The 18,833-nt window shown below is 37.4% G+C and overlaps 4 protein-coding genes across 4 annotated transcripts; 2 read left to right on the forward strand and 2 right to left on the reverse strand.

Moving 5' to 3' along the window:
- Nucleotides 1-5,754: 5,754 nt before the first annotated feature.
- BCIN_06g00022 (hypothetical protein) lies at nt 5,755-7,817 on the reverse strand. The gene is made up of 5 exons (XM_024693260.1): nt 7,661-7,817; nt 6,944-7,582; nt 6,731-6,865; nt 6,239-6,675; nt 5,755-6,195 (listed from the first exon to the last, which is right to left on the reverse strand). Exons 1-5 carry the CDS (start codon nt 7,712-7,714, stop codon nt 6,180-6,182), a joined length of 1,281 nt encoding a protein of 426 aa, XP_024549046.1. The 5' UTR covers nt 7,715-7,817; the 3' UTR covers nt 5,755-6,179.
- A 326-nt stretch (nt 7,818-8,143) lies between these two features.
- BCIN_06g00024 (hypothetical protein) lies at nt 8,144-9,230 on the forward strand. The gene has a single exon (XM_024693261.1). It carries the CDS (start codon nt 8,280-8,282, stop codon nt 9,135-9,137), a length of 858 nt encoding a protein of 285 aa, XP_024549047.1. The 5' UTR covers nt 8,144-8,279; the 3' UTR covers nt 9,138-9,230.
- Nucleotides 9,231-9,950: 720 nt separating this feature from the next.
- On the forward strand, nt 9,951-11,492 carry BCIN_06g00026 (hypothetical protein). Its single transcript, XM_024693262.1, has 4 exons — nt 9,951-10,115; nt 10,173-10,206; nt 10,258-10,840; nt 10,896-11,492. Exons 1-4 carry the CDS (start codon nt 9,989-9,991, stop codon nt 11,445-11,447), a joined length of 1,296 nt encoding a protein of 431 aa, XP_024549048.1. The 5' UTR covers nt 9,951-9,988; the 3' UTR covers nt 11,448-11,492.
- Nucleotides 11,493-11,708: 216 nt separating this feature from the next.
- Nucleotides 11,709-14,157, reverse strand: BCIN_06g00028 (hypothetical protein). The gene is made up of 6 exons (XM_024693263.1): nt 14,107-14,157; nt 13,622-13,860; nt 13,326-13,516; nt 12,974-13,268; nt 12,762-12,851; nt 11,709-12,606 (listed from the first exon to the last, which is right to left on the reverse strand). The coding sequence occupies exons 1-6, from the start codon at nt 14,115-14,117 to the stop codon at nt 11,813-11,815; spliced, it is 1,620 nt and encodes a 539-aa protein (XP_024549049.1). The 5' UTR covers nt 14,118-14,157; the 3' UTR covers nt 11,709-11,812.
- Between the last annotated feature and the right edge of the window lie 4,676 nt (nt 14,158-18,833).

Raw genomic sequence — 18,833 nt, forward strand, 5'->3', positions numbered from 1 at the left:
TCTGACCTGTCGTCTGTTTAACTGCTTCGTTGTGGTGAAGTAAACCAAGTTCTTATGATCTGTATACACCTGTACTGTGTATTTCGATCCTTCCAAATATACTCGCCATTCTCTAAATGCATCGACTATCGCCAGTAATTCTTTATCATATATCTCGTAATTCAACTCAGCTGGTGATAGTTTTCGGGAGTAGAATGCGATTGGCTGGTATTTTCCATTCTGGCCCGGTTGGCTCAGAACTGCTCCTATAGCGAAATCCGAGGAGTCCGTCTCCACTATGATTTCTTTCTCTGGGTCAAAAGTCAACAGTATTGGTTCTTCTGCCACTGCTTGCTTGAGCGTATCGAATGACTCCTGTGCTTTGGCAGTCCATTCGAAGCTTCCTTGATCTTTTCTGGTTAACGTGGTCAAGGGTGTAGTAATCCCTGAATAACCCTTGATAAATCTTCTATAGAAGTTGACGAACCCTAGAAAGGATTGTACTTCCTTGATTGTGGTCGGCTGCTTCCATTCGAGCACTGCCTTAACCTTGTCTTTGCTCATCTTGAGCCCTTGGCTTGATACGGTGAATCCCAAGAATTCTGTCTCTGTGACATGGAATTCGCATTTGCTTGGTTTGCACAGCAAGTCTGCCTTGGATAGGCTTTCGAGGATGTTGCTAACGTCCTTAATGTGTTGAACCTTGTTGTTTGAATATACTAGGATGTCGTCCAAGTAGCATATACAGCAAGTATCCAAATATTGTGACAACACATTGTTCATAAGCCTCATGAAAGTAGCTGGTGCATTGGTTAGCCCGAACGGCATAACTTGGTACTCGTATAGCCCGTATCTTGTTTTGAAAGCGGTCTTCCATTCTTCGCCTTCCTTCATTCTGATCAAGTGGTAACCATTACGTAGGTCCATCTTGGTAAATATCGTAGCTCCGCCTAATCGATCTCTTAATTCCGTAGCTAATGGAAGTGGATATCGATCCTTCTTAGTGAGTGCGTTAAGCTTTCTATAGTCTACAACTAGTCTATCGGGTCCATCCTTCTTGGGTACCCACATAGTTGGACTGGCCACTTGGGACGCGGATTCCCTGATCCATCCCTTGGCTAAATTGTCGTCGATGTATTCTCTGAGTCTTTTTAACTCATCGGCTGACATTGAATAAATTGGGGTGTGCACAGGCATCTTGCCTTCCTCCAATATTATCTCATGATCCCATGGCTTGTGTTCCGGTAAAGCCTCATGGATCCCTGGTTCTTTGAAAACATGTTCATATTTCTTGTACTGTTCTGGTATCGTAGGCTTTTCTTTTGCCTCGATTGCGATTTCGTGCCGTGTCGTTGGCTTCTGCATTTGTAGAGGAGGTGTACTAGCCTTCGCTCTTAATGGAGGACCCCGGACTGGGTGTCCTACGTCGCCGGTGTTGTTCGCGTTCAACTCTCCTTGGCGCGTGTTACGTCTCGCGGACGCCTCTAGCGTGTCCCTGTGACCGCTTTTGCACTGATCAAATGTCACAACTCCTTGTGTCCAATCTATTTTCGGATTATGTGCCTTTAACCATGGCATTCCTAAGATGATCTGTTGTTGGCCCAATGGCACAACGTCAAGCTGTATAACCTCTGTATGTTGGGTTATGCCCATTCGTACTGGGATTGTCTCCTGCGAAATCTTTCCGTCAGACCCTGCTAGCTGTCCATCAACTAACTGCAATCGATAGGGGTGTTGTTTCGTCTGAAGTGGTATTTCCAAGTACTTTGCAGCTTCTGGTGCAATAAAATTTCCTGTAGCCCCTGAATCTATCATGGCTGATTGTATGTGTCCATTTATCTGAACCTTGCAGTATATCTGTCCTGCCTGTCCCGTAGCATTTAACTGCTGGGTAACTTTGCGAACTTCTTGCGAAGTTATATTTGGAGTTAAATCCTTGCATGTTACATTATTCTGATGGTTCTTCGTCTTCCTTTTCTTGGGGAACCATCCGGTTGCTTCTTTATCTGATCGATGGATTCCGCAGAATTCATCATAGCAAGCTGTCCAGCTCATTGTGGCGTGGTCTGCTTCTGCCTCGTCCTGGTGACTTCCTCCTGTCACAGAGGGTGTTGGGGTTCTGTAATACTCTTGTTCCCATAAGTCTATTGCATTCATGCCCTCTTGATTTCGTGGTAATTCCTTTAGTAATTGCTGGAATTCTTCAATGGTGAAAGTCTCAGTATTTTCGGATTCAGTTGGGTTTTCTGGGATTGTAAAGGTAGCGTTAAGTTGGCCTTTGCCGAACTTAGGTTTGAAGTTGCCCCTTTTTCCTCCTGTCTTCTTGCTTCGGCATTCTGCTGCTCGGTGCCCTGCTTTTCCACATTCAAAGCATAAGTTGTTTTCTCGTCTTCGTCTCTTTTCTGAGTCATCGTTCCCGTTTGTGTAGTGCGTAGCGTCTAGTTCCATGGGGTCTCCGTATCTCTGTGGGTTGTAACGTGGTCTACCCTCATTCTTGCGGTAACGCCCTTGCTTCTGATTTCCTTGGGGTTTGTATGATCTCTGGCTTTGTCGATATCTGTAGAGACGATCATCTGATTCGATGGAGTCCTGAATTAGATCGTTCAGATCTGTACTCTCGGCAGATCTTTCTAACTCCAGTCTGACCTCTGGTTTGAGTCCCTTGCGGTAGTGACTCATGATAGCGATTTCGTCCCACTTGGTTGTTCCAGCATATCTTCGAAATTCCGTAGCATATTTCAATGCTGATCCTGTCTGCTTGAGGTTGAAGATCTTATCTTCCGCTACCTCTAACTCGTTGGAATTTCCGAAGATTCTACGAATCTCTGTCTTAAATCCTTCAAAACTATTGAAGATTGTTCGGGTGGGTTGCATGCGATCCTTATCGTCATGCTCGAAATAGTCGCGCAAATATGGTTGGATCCATTTGGTTGCTTCACCTCGAAGGTATGATGCGGCCCATATACTCTTGGATTCCTTGGTAGTGAACTTGTCCTCATTGAATCGGAAGTAGATCTCAAGTTGTAAGAGGAAAGTATCGAGTTCTTGTCGACTACCTTGGTACTTGTCTGGTAAGGCGATCTTAAGTGTTTCGTTGATAGTGATCTCTTTTGGGGCATCGGTCATCTCGATGTCGTTGGTGTCTCCGGCAGATTGACCTGTGGCGATATCTCTGGATGCCATATTAGCGGTTGTTTATCGAATCGGTACTTGAAGCAGAAATGGTGCTCAAAGTGTTACGGGAGCTGCCTCTAGGGTCACGTGGAAGTGTCTAGAGATCTCTCGAGGTGGTTTAGACTAGACTTCAAGTAGGAATTCGATAAGGTTGTAACTGGTTGCAATTCTCGTAACTATAGTAATGAAACTAATGATTGTTGTCTTGAGCACGAAGCTCTACATTATAATGAAACCCCTTCCCTTATATAGATCTTCGTCTCACTTGGACAGCTGGGACAGCCGGTCGCTCCTGGAGCGCTGTCGTTCCTGAGCTGTCCATCACGGGACACTAATCCCGTGACTCTTGGTGTCCTAGCTTATTCTTTTGTCCTGGGGCCAACCCCCTGGGATCTTACTAATATAACTTCGCGAAAAGTTTGCAAAGTTATGCTCGGTGTTTCCTAGGACCTATTGTCCTAGGAACTGTATCCTAAGATTCTAGGATATCCTATGACTAATACTATATACATGCCTGAGGCTTTCCTTGGGTGCCTAGTGTCCCCCGGTATACTGTAGCTGAATCACTGAGGCCTATAATACCATTATAGCCTATACGTTGGTGATTCTACAGCCTGTTACTAATCCGTCGTAACATAGTTATTCATTCGAGTATGCTTTTATTTTATATATATATATTATATATATATAATCATCTGTTATATACTTTCGACCTACAACAAAATCATAGAATCTAGTTATTTTAGATTAGATTTTAAAAGTATAGATTCTATGGTAAACGATGAGAGAATAGATTCTATAATTAAAAGTATAGATTATATAATAGGCAATAGAAGGATAGATTCTATAATAGACAATAATAGGGTAGATTCTATAGTAAAGTAATTTATAATTTTGCATCTTTTTCAAATATAGAATCTAGTCTCAAAAGGTTAGAATCTATTTATTTGATTATAGAATTTATTAAAGATTCTATTATAGAATTTAAGGGGTATAATAGTAAATTATTTCTAAATTTTAGGGTATGAGAGTAATTAAATGATATTTGAGGGGTATGAGAGAAATTTCCTGTGTTAAAAAACAGGATTAATATTATAATATCAATTTTATTTTCGATATTTTCAAATCTAACAAATTATAAGTATTATAGCAAACCAAAAAAACTAATAAAAAAAAACTAAAATAATAGTAAATAATAATAAACATTATTACTAGCCGTCGAGGAAAAAGAATTTTTCAGACTATGGATTCATAGAAGTTTTTTATCTTTTTTTCTTATTTTTAAGATTTATAAAATTTTGATTTTAATTATTTAATCTTTATAGGAGCCAGCCCTCAAACCCCTGATCCTCGCTACGCTCGAGATTTAATAATAATAATAATATTAATAATTTATATAAAGATATTAGAAATATAATTAAATTTTAAAACCTTAAAATCTTATAATTCTCTTTTCTTCTCTTATTCTCTTCTTTTATTCTCTCTCTTATTCTTTTCTTTTATTCTTTTCTTTTATTCTCTCTCTTATTCTCTTCTTTTATTCTCTTTCTTATTTTCAAATTCTAGTTCAGATTCTAATTCAGATTCTAATTCAGATTCTAATTCAAATTCTAATTTAAATTCTAATATTGAAAAACGTTTAAAACAATTATATCTAAGGCATTTACACCTCATATTTACTAATACATCTCTAAATACACCTCCTTTCAATTTAATCCATTCAATTTATTAATTCTATTATTATTATAAAACCTACTCTAAAATTAATTTAACTATTAAAAAGCTTTCAATTGCTTTAATTTAATTACTTCTTTTTCAATCGAATTTTCTTTCCTTTTAAAATCATATACTAAATTGAAATGATTTCGTACAGTTTTTTCCTTTATTCAATCAGAACAATCCTACCCTAACATTAATACATTATTTATAATCAATCAGAAAGGATTTTATAAATCTATAAATATAAAAATGACCTATTATATAGATATATGATTACATAATACATAAGTACTTTTCCACTTGGTTTGCTTTTACGAATTCATTATTATGTCTTTCTATATTTATAAAAAATGAATAATTAAAAATAATAAGTTATATAATAAATACTAAAAATTATAAAAAACTATAAAATATTTCAATTATATAATTTTATGTACAGATTTATCTTTTTACAATTAATATTTTATTTTTAAATTTAATAATTAAATATAAATCAATTGAGTTTTCAAAAGATTATTTAATAAGCGGTAGGATTCGATTCGAAGGTATTATATAATATTTCGGATTTCTAAAGTGATATACATTTAATATTGTATACAGATTAGAATCTGATGGTTAGAATTGTATATAAAATTGTGAACCATATAAAATAGAAACAAAACATTTTACATTTACAAAATCAAAATAAAAGATATAAATAAGGAATTCTAAAAACCCCCTCTTATAAATCCCTTTTATAAAATAATATAAGGAGTGTATAGGGTCTTGGGGTTAATTTCCTATATAAATAAAGGCCGTGCCCTCCTTTTATGCTATAAAAGGGCCCTCGCATAAGAGGTAGGCACAATTATAATTATATCTAAAGTTAATTTATTTTATTATTGTTATATACATCTATTTTCTAATCAGAATGAAGGCTAAGATCAATGGTTAGTAAAAAAGTCCATGGAACAATAGTTAGGGTTCTTATCTGTCTTCCTGCTCATGGATTAAAAAGACAATAAGGTACGACTCCTGTAAAAAGAAAACAGATTTATAAACTTCAAAAACAATTAAGTTTGATAGACGACGATATTTATAAGAGTGCTTGCCTATAGCTCTGACCTTATGATCACACAATGCTCATGTATTCCTTATTTTACTACGACTTATAATCGTGTGGTCTAATGACTTGAATATGGCCCGCCCTCTTTCATCTAGATCAAGCGCTCCACATGCTATCTGTAAAGGAAAACATGCTGAGGAGACTCCATAAAGCATGAAATCATCTTGCAAAATGTATTCCATGCTCTGGTAGATTTTCACGCTCAATTCAAGACAGATCTGCCGAAGTCCATTAGCATCAAATGCTGGGTTGTGAACTAACTGCTCAACTTCTGGATACTTCTCAAAAAGACTATGAATGTCTATTAAGCAGATAATCTGGAAGGCCCAAAAGTAGATAAATACGTTGGCAGTGCTCAAGTCTCGGAACCACCACAGATCGACGTTCTTTTCAACTTCGGCCTCAGTCCTCCGTCGCCAGTAGAGCGGTGTTGATGAACTTTTTAGATATGAAGAATGCCAAGCTTGAAGCCCGGCTTTACTATCTATCAGCTCTGTAATTCGATCCCGCGCAATTTCTACACTAGCGGTATAGGGACCGTTCATTGACATATCTACTCGCTCTAAAATTCCTGGAATACACGCTGCCACACCTAGAAGGCTTTGCAACGGTGAAGCAAAATGATTTCGAAAGGGAATTTGGACCCAAGAGTTCGTTTCCAAAAAGGTCGCCTTACGAAGAATGAAAGCTCGAAGTATCTGGAATGTGAAACAGTGAGTCAGAGATACGTAAAGTTGTAATATTTAAACGTACTAGTAGTGGTCTAAAGCCTATAAATAGCGTGTGTTCAATACCAGATGCAAAAAGATCGGGAGGTGAGAGTTGGAACATTTTACCAACTCCTTCCACATGTACTAGCCAACTGGATGGATGTATTGGTGAGAGAACCTATTGTTAGTCTCAGAATGTTAGCACCTTATCCAATAAAGGTCTATACTTTCGGAGTGAAGACGTCTTGAGACCTACCTCTACCAGAGCTAAACACATGACCGCTGCTACAAGCTCGTTTCGATATACACTGTTAACCACTGCCAGATTCTGCGCCAAAAGATGGAGACTATGCTCATACTGAGTAGAAATAGAGTCGACCATGTTTGTACTACTTCGATAAGCAGTGATAGACAGAGCTAGTGCATTTGTCGCCGATTGGAGACATTCGGCAAGGGGGCCAATTGTATCGATAGTCAGTTCAGGTAAGGCTGTGACCCATGAGCCACATACCCTAGGAGATTGTACAAGTGATGTGGGAGTCTCAAACCCAGTTCCATCCAAAGGAACGTAGTTACGTAAAATCACCAAGATGATATCTTGTGCGGTATCAAGTCCCGTTGAACATAGATGGGACAGGGACGATGAACCCTTGTACAATCCAGTCATCTCACGAGAGATATTTGGTGTGTCCTTACACTTTAGAACAGTTAAGGCGGAGTTACTAGGAGAGGGTCCGGATGATGGACCCATTTGTAATGCTGGGGCTTTACACAATTTCCCTGCCTCTCCGCCAGATTTAGTCGCTATGAATGGTACGAACAGGGCCTCGGGATATCCTTCGCAGGTTCGATTGCTATTCAGACATTGCGAGCATGCTGGAAGCTTACCATCACACTGTAAGACGCACAACATGTTAATACAACGCCTCAATCAAACAAAACATATTAGATTACTCATGAGGTGCGAGCTGACCTGAAGTTTTCGCTTTCGACAAGTGTGGCACAAATTCATCTTGCGGACCTTCATAGCTGATGTAATCAAGATTTTAAAGTAGCAGAATTGAGAGTTGAACATCTAGATAAGAACAATTTGAAAGGGTTTGATCACAGTAATTACGAATTGAAGTAACGATACAGTACTGAAATTGGAATTTCGAAGAGTCGTGCGTTTTAGTGGCGGCAGTATCAAAGCCACGAATCACATGACAGCGAAGTCTCTCCAATCGGCACATTGTAGGTGGGTCGGCTTTTGAAGCTCTTTTGGGATTAGTACTCATCGCCCAAATCAGGGATGTACAGGTGAGTGTACAAGACTTCTTCATGCTGTTAATAAGTGTAACGGCATATATCGAACTTAGTGATGAAATCTTCCTGGCTTATCAAGCAACTATGTAGCATTATTAATGGAATGAGATGATATTACCAAGCTTGGCTTTTAAAAGCCTTCAATTGACTAGGAAATTTAACATAAATACCGTCAATATAAACTGTCAATTTTGTGTACACCGGGAAACTCTCATATCACTTGCATCTTACCAATTCTCTATCATCAATACTTTCGATCTTTGATTGCTCAACAAACTTCTACAATCATGCCTTCCACAGTCATTCCTGCTTCTACATTTAAGAACAGTCTCAGCATCACCCACATTGGGACTGCCACTGCTGTTATCAATATTGATGGCATTACCTTTCTCACCGATCCATTCTTCTCCCCTGCTGGATCTGAATGGGATTCTGTACCTGGAGCACCAAAACTCAAAGTCCATCATGATCCTGCTCTAAAGATGGATCAGCTTCCCCCAATCGACGCCGTTCTACTGAGTCACGAAAACCACCCTGACAACCTTGACGAACTCGGACGTCGACTATTAGATGGTCGTCACGTTTTTACGACAAAAGATGGAGCCAGGAACCTCTCTCCTCGTCCTGGTGTTCTTGGGTTCGATGATTGGGAGGAGAAGGATGTAGTCATTGCTGGAACCACTTTCCACATTACAGCTACGCCTTGCAAGCACTGGCCTGGCCATGAGTGCGTCGGATTCGTCGTGCATACCGAAAGCTTTGGAATTTCTGTTGACGGTAAACCTAACGCAATTTATTTCTCCGGAGATACAGTCTACATCGAAGAACTTGCCAAGATAGCTGATAAATATCACATCGCTGTCGCTATTTTGAACTGTGGTGAAGCAACCTTCGAAAACTTCGATGCGAAGGGTCAACCAAGTCAAACAGGTAGCTCTATCCAGATCACCATGGGTGGCCAACAAGCAGCTCACCTCTTTCGGGATATTAAAGCAGATGTTTTGGTACCTATGCACTATGACGCGTGGGACCATTTCAAGCAAAAAGAGGAAGGGCTTTCAGCAGAGTTCAGAGAGGAGGGCATCATGTCGCGAGTATGTTGGCTTCAGCCCGGAAAGGCAGTGTTAATAGATCCTTCCACGTGAATAAAGGAAGAATTGTATAGATAGAGATACTAGAGCTAGATAGCGTATAGACAACCAGATATAAAGAGTTCAGCCATGGAAAATCCGTCTACACTCCTATCCCTATAATACCATGAGTAGCAATTCTGGTAATTGTGCTATAATGATGTAAGTCATATGAAACCTATCACTGACCTCAGCGAAAGTAACTACCGATGTATCTTCTTTAAATTCCCCTGATCTGCGATATGTGAAGCGCTTTTAAGCTAGTAGTAAGATTTTGATCAAGATGACACCGCTTCAGTATTGATGAGCTCCGTATAGCAAAGAAGTACTAGCAGATTTTGAGTCTCAACATTTCCATCATGATGCATTGAAGTTGTCACAGTAATAGTTACTTGAAATCTGTTTTCAATCGTCACGAAGACGTCAAGAATGTGCAAGCTGATCTACTCTGCTTCTACGAGGTTGGTTGATCAACTGGTCAATCAACCGCCAAAGCTCCGGCAGTATGTGGGTCGTGAAGTACACACTAATAAACTATTTATTCCAGTATTCGGCTTTTGACCACAAATTGGGTATAGCGCCCAATTATTTTTATTCGTGTACTCCTTTTGCGAAATAATGATGACTGTCTCTAGTACCGGATTTCAAATCCATATATATATATAAATGGCTGCTGATCGCAGTATCATGATGTTGGATATCTCAAATGGTCAGAAACAGTGACTAAACAAAACAAGTCCGTTATAAAGTCGAAGAATCACGCCAACCGCCCTTCGTGGGAATATATTCAAGGAATCCAAGACACAGCTTTAAAAACGATAAAAAAAGGGCCAAAAGTATAGGCCACCTGTGCTGACCGAGTCAATATGCCTACAAATAAGGACTTAAAATCGACAAATGCCTTACCTCTACCTTTGCATGGCGAAGTATCGATGAAGACTAATGAATCCAATGTCGCCCCAAAAGAAGGGGGTATGGCAGCTTGGTTAACAGGTCAGAAGAATACCTTGTGGATAAATTTTATTGGGTCCTGACATTATATTCTTTTAGTTGTGGCTCTATTCATCGCTGTCATGAATACATGGTAAGCATGTCGCTTTACTTGATAACTTAAAAGCTGATTAGTATATAATAGGGGTATGATTATTTCGTTTGGAGTTTTTCAAACCTACTACGTGTCGACATTAAATCGATCACGATCGGATATTGCATGGATAGGTTCAGTAGCTGTGTTTTTCTCCTTCTTCATGGGTATCGTCAGCGGCCGCCTCACAGACGCAGGATATCACCGTATCACAACACTCATCGGTACCATTCTAGTTGTACTCGGAACCTTCATGACCTCCGTATCAAAGACGTACTGGCAGATATTTCTCGCCCAAGGAGTTTGTACTGGACTGGGTAACGGGTTTCTCCTCACACCCATGTCGACCATTGTCGCCAGTCACTTCAGGAGAAAGCTTCCGCTCGTTATGGGAATAGCGGCTTGTGGGAGCGTGTCTGGAGGTCTCATATATCCGAGTATGGTGCGAACACTTCTGCCAACGATAGGATTCGGATGGACTTTGAGAGCCATTGGTTTCATACAATTAGGAACGTTGGCAATGGCACTAACATTTGCAAAACCCAAATCCACTTTCAAGACTACAGGTCCAATTGTTGATCTGATGGTATTCAAAGAACCAGCATTTACTTTACTTCTTGTCGGGTCATTTTTCGTCAGTATAGCCTTCTTGCTTGTTCTATATGGACAATAATCTTACAAATTTATAGGCTTTCTTGGGCGTCTTTTTCCCATTCTTCTTCTTGAGCTCTTATGCGCGGGAGAAGCAAGGAATGTCATATGAAGACTCTCTCAATCTTACGCTTATTTTAAACGGCATAGGATTTGCAGGTCGCTTGCTACCCAGTGTACTTGCTAGGTTCTTCGGAACTTTGAATGTATTCGTTGTGATGGTTTTTGCTTCTGCACTGTGCATGTTTACATGGATACCAGTTCATTCGACAACAGGGCTGTACGTATGGACCGCCTTCGAAAGTATGGCTATAGGAGGTGTACAGTCCCTTTCATTAGCTGTGGTCCCTGTTATCACTACGGACATGTCAAAGATTGGAGCACGGCTGGGAATCATCTTTGCAGCTATTGGAATTGGAGCATTAATTGGATCTCCAATCTGTGGTATCATCATCGCTTCGAATCACGGATCGTATACTGGAGCACAAGCTTTTTCCGGAGGTTCATTGGTTTTAGGAGGCTCAATTATGATTGGAGCACGAGAGGCTAGAAGACGAGAAATTCACCATGACGTTTGGGCGAAAATATAACCCTAAGATTGCACGTGGAAAGTCAAATCATGTAACTAGTTTCCACATAAAATTTGACTCACGTTAAGTTACATTTCATGATATTGCTGAAAATGGAAGTTACTAAAATGGCATATAAAGATTTAGATCAGCCTTTTAGGTAGCAAGATATTGCTGTCATTACATTCTTCGGTTCGATGGTTTAATTTTGAAAAAGTTTCAGTTAATATCACAAATTCCACTCAACATCTTCGTCAATTCCCACGACATCATTCCCTACGATGTCTTTTTTTTTCACAATTCCAACCACTTTCCAGAACTGACACCTTTATACTCGGCTACTGTTGAAGATGCCAAGCTGTAGAGCTTGTACTCTATGTCTATGTTTATGGCGTCACAATGTTGAATTTGGTACTGGGCAATTTAATCAAAACCATGATATCGGTCCAAGCATCCACGTCTCCAGCGGTATCAAGGATGACTTTTTTGTTATCGACAATGACAGGGCTTTTTCCAGCAATCGCTGCTCCGACCAACTCTACAAGATTTCTATGATCAGACCAGATTGTCAGATCACTTCCGGCGTTTGACTTATTCGAAGGCTTTACGTAGGCAATTGCGTGGCCTATAAAAGCAGCATTGCTTAGTCTTAAGTGCCAACCGGCGACCGGCTTATTGTTTTGTTCGATGTTCGAAACCATAAAATCGATCGTAATATCCTTTTCCAGATACATCTTCTGCTTTCCAATAGTCGCTGGTCCGTCAATAATGATAGCGATCGTATCGAATAACTCGTCGAGGCTCAATGACAACAATGATTCAAGTGCCATCACACCGATTGCAGTCTTAGCCCCAAATCGTACTTCATGAGCTCCTGTCAGATAAATGTTTCGCCAGGTGACATTCTCCGAGCCGTGTCCCAAGACAGTATATACACCAGCCAAGGTATTCATTACTTCCTTGGCAAGATCACTGTCTTTATCATCTGCGCTTTGCATTGCAAAAACGAGTTTATCCAAAATAGTGGCGGCGAATCGAAATTCTTTATTCGTGATATATCCTTGAGCCAAGTCTAGAACGGCTTGATATCCACCGGTTCCACCCATACATTTGACGTATTCGGTTGCTTCGTCGGTAGGTTGAAGGGGCCAAAGATTTGCGGGGTTCCCATCGAACCAACCTGTTGTGTATTGTGGAGCTAGTAATGCTTATCAAAGAAAGAATTTGGAGGAAAATGAATAAATAGGGATGTTCAGGAATAAGGAAAGGCGAGACTACAGCTTGAAAACAGAATAAAGTGTAAAAAAGAACGAGATTTCCGAACAGAATACGTACCCTTATATTTGTCGTAAATAGCTTTTGCACTGTGACTGATGGATCCATAACACCTTGAAGATGTGTCTTGGTACTCAAAGTAGGAGGCATCTGGAGACTCTCAGCAATCCCTCTTGGAGTCTGTCCATTGTTTATTTGTCGAAGTGATTCATTATGAAGATAGGCGTAGTAATCACGCTGTTCTGACAAGAATTAGACAACTGTTGGATTACCGTTCTCGTTCCAAGTTGGCCAATGATGGCTAGCAAACACCACTTCTGTCTCGTTGCAAAATAGAGTAATGGTCTCATCTAAGTATCTTGACCATAGTCGTGCGTCACGTACAGTTGCTCCTCGAAGAGCTTGAATACTATGTAGTGTATGTGTAGCATTCTCTGCTGCACATAACGCTCTACAGTAGGGAAAATAATAATTAACTTCAGCTGGAGCCTCAGCTCCCGGAGTAAGTTGACATGTTATCTGCAAACCGTCGATACTATCCACAATACCACCATTCTGGGTGATGGCCTGAGTTGGTGCCACAAGCGATATTTTTCCAGTGGATAGATATTGTCATAGCCCGACACCAATTTTCCCATCGGTACTTTTGTCCAACTTTTCACCATACATATAAATTGATCGACGACTTATGGCTGCTCCAGCGTACAAACTCTCGCTAACAGCATACTTGAGGAACCCGTCAGGACCAAAGATCCGAAGAGTTTGACCTGCCTCCTTAGCTTCTTCAATGATGGCATCTGCGCTACCAAAATGATCTACATGACAAGGCGTATAAAAAAGAGCCTTAATTTATGCATCCTTCCCGTGCCATTCCCTGTGTTCCTTCTGGTAGAGCTCAATAGCTCTGTGGGCGGTCTCACCCGAGGTTAAACAGTCGATTATGATGACTCCGTTTGTTCTCGGGATTTTTACAATCGTCATATTGGCAAGATCGAATCCACGGACTTGATATATGCCACCAGTGACGAAATAAAGACCTGCCACCACACTACAGAGCTGTCCTTGTCTCCACAGTAATTTGTTGGCTGTAGGTGGACAATCTTCTTGAAAAAAGTTATAAGCTTCAGTATCCCAGACAACTGATCTCTCTTCTCGGTCACTATTTCCAGGACTCTTTTTAGGAGTCGAATAGATGTAAGGATCTCTCGGGGCTCAAAGAAGACACCGCGTGGCGTATTCGAAATCAAGGCTGTGAGTAGGTATTGTACTCATGATGGAGAGAGGAAGTAAATTGTGTTGGTTTGGGAATGAGATACAAGTTTGATCAGAAAGACTGGTTTAATTTGTTTGAAATCGGGACCATAACAAGCTATGTAAATGAATTGTAGATATATCTTTTGCATACCTAGGCTGCATTCTCAGCTTGTAAGAGTTTAGGCCCCGGCTTATCGCACACTAAGCGAAAACACAGCAAAAACCTTCATTTATTCAACTTTTCAACTATATGAAAATTCGATAAATATATAGATTGAGTTATTTAAATTGATAGAAATAGTAAATAATAATCGAAATTACTTAAAAAAATGAATAGATTATTTTTATCTTTTTTGGGAAGGAATTGTAGGGTTTTAAAGTAAGAATTTCCAAAGTTTTCCAAAAAATCGATTTTTTTGTGTAGGGAAAGCGTTACATGTGATAAAATTTGAAATTTTTCAATTTTGAGAATCTATAACTTTATCAAAAAAAAAATTTAAAAACCCTATTTTGTTTCTAAGATATTATATACAATTATCTTTTATATATATGAAATTTTTGAATTACTTTTTCAATTATTGAACAAATTATAAAAGAAATTAGTTTATATAAGAAAACGACCTTTTTACAGGGATTTTGTTATGAAATAATATGGCGCGCGATAAGCCGAGGCCCTAACTCTTACGTTCTTCCTTTCATTAATTTGGCACAGCATAGTAGTACGTGCCTCTTGCTGGAATTGTAACGTAGTGTCAGTTGATCAAGTGGGGTATATGCGAGTTGTACTCAATTGATACCTCTTATTCAGTGGTGCAGAGATCACATTTGCGTCAAGTAGAATATTGAAACGTTGTTAAGCTGCAAATTTAATGCATCATGACATCCGTAAGATCTTTTGATCATTAATGCACTTGTGATATACCAGTATTACGTGGCCTAATTTAATTGAACTTTTCCATCTCATGTTATATTTAAGAGCTCTTAAGTAGTCATCAATTCATTTCTTTGCATGATTCTCACTGTACTGATATACCTATCAGATCAAGTTGGCTTGAGAAATCGATTCTGTATAGATAAAACTGTGAAACGGACTTTTGTTCTGTCTTCTTCTGCATTCGTTAATCATCCTTGTTAGAGCAGTAATATTACCGGTGATGTTTAAATCTCAAACTTAATAAGTGTGATGCTGTGTGTAACCAACAATTCCTTTGAAAACGGCTGGGAAGTGTATTCGCTTGTCGAATCCAAAACATATCAATCCGATATATCTTCTGCAGTCACTGAATCTATATTGTGGGTTGGAGTGCCGGCAAATACTTGCACAAAAATGCTTGTGGAAGCTTTCACTTGTAAATATGAAGTGTCGAATTAGGTACATATTCCATCAAAAATCTACTGTGTAACTCTGAATGGGACTATTATATGTATGTCTCTTAGTAGTTTAATCTTCAACTCAATAATGAGGGATTTTCATTTTTTAGTCTATTTGTATATAAAACATTGGTCATCTAAGACTTACAACGCATTCAGGATATTTAGAAGAATTGAATCACAATTGAGGCTTACTTCGGCTAGATCTTCTTGCAAATTCATGCGAAGAAAGTCGCCTCTTTACCAGGTAGTTCATCAAAATTGTTTCCCTTCACGATTTGTAACTATCATTGAGCGGGGTATGTTACATTAAATTGAGCTACTAAGAATGTCGACTCGTACAAGAAATCTATTATGTTCTCCTCCTCTTGGCTCTAGGCACTTTATATACCATAGTGACAAAAGAACAGAGCCAAGAGGGCCTAATAGTTTTTCCAAAATTCAATAATCACAAAACATATCTGATAGCATGCAAATAAGACAGACAGAAAACAACTATGTTTATCTATGTAAACATCTTTTGGAAAACACCACATACCCGGCTGCCATCTATGATATTGTATTTAATTAAACGAATTGGTGATCAAATATGCACTCAGCTCAGGTCAATGTGATACTTTGACAGCACATGAGGATTTTAACCAACACATAATTTCCAACTGATTGAGCCGATTCCGAGCCCACAGCCGGCTATTTTATCGGATCAAACCTTGTGTTAGCCGAGCCGAAAGAGGCTATATTAATATCATTCTAGAGGAGACTTCCATTGAAAATTGAGATCTAATAATGTGGTCCATCAGTACTTCGCATACTTTATCACTTCACAATCACTTCAAAGTATTATTCAACAACAAGAACATATATGAAAAAAGGTCTATAAACGCTAGCCACAAGAAGGTGGCGTGACCTGCGCGTACTTTGATGAATGATAAAATGATTTTTGAAAATCCTTCCCCCACCCCTTCTCCTCTCGTCCACCATATGATTTGAGGCAGCAGTATACTTTCATTGCTGTCTAGTCAATCTTTTCAACTGACAAAACCACAAGCAGGTCGTCAACTCAAACTTACAGCCCTATCCTTAATGATAATCATAAAATGGAGATGCATTGGAAGTTTTAGTGTATGATAATACAGCTCATCTTTGAAATTAATACAGTAGCTACTAATCAAATCGTTTCAGACTAGTAAAGAAAATTTATTATGAATTCATAGAAAGCTTTTTTTTGTCAGGTGACTTGAAAAACAACTTCACATGTCCATACCCCTTATACACTAAGGATTCAACCTTTGTCTTATTGTCAGGTATGTAGTATATAATATAACAATTCATTTTCTAAACCGATCACAAACAAATCTGAACAACTATACAAACTTCAACAATATTACAATACCTCGTTATCTTTCTAGTGTTTGACTTGATTCGGTATCATGTTTGCTAATGACTTCAAGGCATCAGATCCTAGCAAAATTCTAGCTGTTCGTGATCAAAAACAAGAAGAAGAATACCTATCCGATAGTGACGAAATGGTCAACCTTCGCGAATTAGTTGAAATTCATCAACAGCATTATGTCGGGATGAATCGATTTCATGAAGAACGCCGTCTCGAGAATAATGAACTTCATCATCAACATTATCTCGAGATTGCTGAACTTTATAACTTCGCGATTATATTAGCAGTTGTTCTATTGGTATTTCTAGCTCGCTTGCTCGAATTATTTTGAGTTCACATGTGTAAGTATCTTCAAATTTAGAATATAATGAAAATCTCTAACATTCTTCCAGGGTATATCAATCTATATCGAAAGTTCCTCGTGCTTATACATTTCACAAGAAAACAACAGCAGCAGACGAGAGCTTGTTTGCAAGAGGGAACTACACAGAGATACAAAAAATGGATTGTAATCTAAGAGAATGCTTCTCTTATTTTTTGGTTGAGGAACAGAAAGCCTTAGAGATTACATGTTCTCGCTTTATTAAGCCTAGATCCTTATCTAATGGATGATGAATAGGTAGTCACACAATCAATTCCTACATAGGTCTTTTTTTTCTTAGTATAATCATTTTATCTGATTATTGATTATTTGATCTTTGATATTCTTCTTATATTGTCCTTGTGATACATATGCTACACTTAATATCAATATTTTTGAGATTCCATAATCTCATTCATTTCTCATTGTTCTATTAACTCGATTTTGCTCTGCGATTTCCATCACAATGATGATATGAAAAATCTCTACTCCCTCTTCTGTATATACAAACACTGTTACGTAATAGTATGAAATTCCATAATAGGTATAGTAAATCAATTATTAATATATTATTAAGACACTATATTTATTATTATATAATATATGAATAATATAATATTATATTATATATTTATATAATAATATCATAATGTAGTTATATCTCTTATCAAATTGATTTATAATGGAATAGAATGGAATAAAACCAAATGGAAATATATAGAAGATTATTGCTAAATTAATTAAATTTGATTGATTATAATTTCCTTTTGTTATATAAAATGATTTTATAAAATTCAATTTAAATTTATTCTATTTATAAGTATAGAATATATTAGAATTTTATTATAAATTATATAATTCTAGAATATTCTTTAAAGAAAATTTAGAAAAATAAACAAATTTGTTTTTATTTAATCTCAATATATAATTTGATTTCAATTTATTATATATTTGATTTATTCTTTATAAACTAAATTAAATTAAATTTTTTATATTTATTTTTATTATAATATTTATTATTATATATTATAATAACGTAACTTATGGGGAACCGGGTCATATGGGGAACCGGGTCAGGTACCTTTACACCAAAATTTGTATGTAAAGGTACTTAGAGCGACTTTTTATATCTCTATGGATATTAAAGATAATTTTAATTTTTTTGATAATTAGGCTTAATATCTAATAAAAATGTAATATTAAAGTTACAGGACACTTTTTACTAATATTGTTCTTGAATTAATATGATTTTAAAAATTCCCATAGTAATTTTTGTTAGGCAAAACCGAAAATTTGAAAGAAACTTTAATATCTTTATTAAAAAAGATTATATCTCTATAGAATTTTGTTATATTAAATATTTATACTGAATATATTATACTTCAAAATATCGAAACTATATCTCTAATATTTATAGAGTTATAAAAAATCGCTCTAAGTTCCTTTACATACAAATTTTGGTGTAAAGGTACCTGACCCGGTTCCCCATATGACCCGGTTCACCATAAGTTACGTTATAAGATTTTATTTATAAGAAATTATAAGTTTGATTAATTTTTATTAATATTAAAAGGAAATAAATTTGATTTAAAATTATATATTAATTATTAAATTATTGAATATTGAAATTTCAAATATAAATATATTAATTTTATATTGATTTTTCTTTTGAAATTATTTACAATATTAGATTCTATAGTTTATATTCTTAAAACTAAATTTAATTGAATAAATAAAATTAAATCTTTAAATG

Source organism: Botrytis cinerea, chromosome 6 (genome assembly GCF_000143535.2).
Source record: "Botrytis cinerea B05.10 chromosome 6, complete sequence".
Taxonomy (NCBI): domain Eukaryota; kingdom Fungi; phylum Ascomycota; class Leotiomycetes; order Helotiales; family Sclerotiniaceae; genus Botrytis; species Botrytis cinerea.

Excerpts from the sequence above, each read along its gene's own strand:
- BCIN_06g00022 (XM_024693260.1), bottom strand. The coding sequence starts at position 7,714 with ATGAAGGTCCGCAAGATGAATTTGTGCCACACTTGTCGAAAGCGAAAA. Across the intron at positions 6,866-6,943 it reads TGTGTTTAGCTCTGGTAGAG|GTTCTCTCACCAATACATCC; the intron begins GTAGGTCTCAAG and ends GACTAACAATAG. Across the intron at positions 6,676-6,730 it reads TAGGCTTTAGACCACTACTA|ATACTTCGAGCTTTCATTCT; the intron begins GTACGTTTAAAT and ends TTCACATTCCAG.
- BCIN_06g00026 (XM_024693262.1), top strand. The coding sequence starts at position 9,989 with ATGCCTACAAATAAGGACTTAAAATCGACAAATGCCTTACCTCTACCT. Across the intron at positions 10,116-10,172 it reads TATGGCAGCTTGGTTAACAG|TTGTGGCTCTATTCATCGCT; the intron begins GTCAGAAGAATA and ends ATATTCTTTTAG. Across the intron at positions 10,841-10,895 it reads TTCTTGTCGGGTCATTTTTC|GCTTTCTTGGGCGTCTTTTT; the intron begins GTCAGTATAGCC and ends ACAAATTTATAG.
- BCIN_06g00028 (XM_024693263.1), bottom strand. Across the intron at positions 13,517-13,621 it reads AATCGACTGTTTAACCTCGG|ATCATTTTGGTAGCGCAGAT; the intron begins GTGAGACCGCCC and ends CTTGTCATGTAG. Across the intron at positions 12,607-12,761 it reads TATTTACGACAAATATAAGG|GTTGGTTCGATGGGAACCCC; the intron begins GTACGTATTCTG and ends AATACACAACAG.
- BCIN_06g00024 (XM_024693261.1), top strand. The coding sequence starts at position 8,280 with ATGCCTTCCACAGTCATTCCTGCTTCTACATTTAAGAACAGTCTCAGC.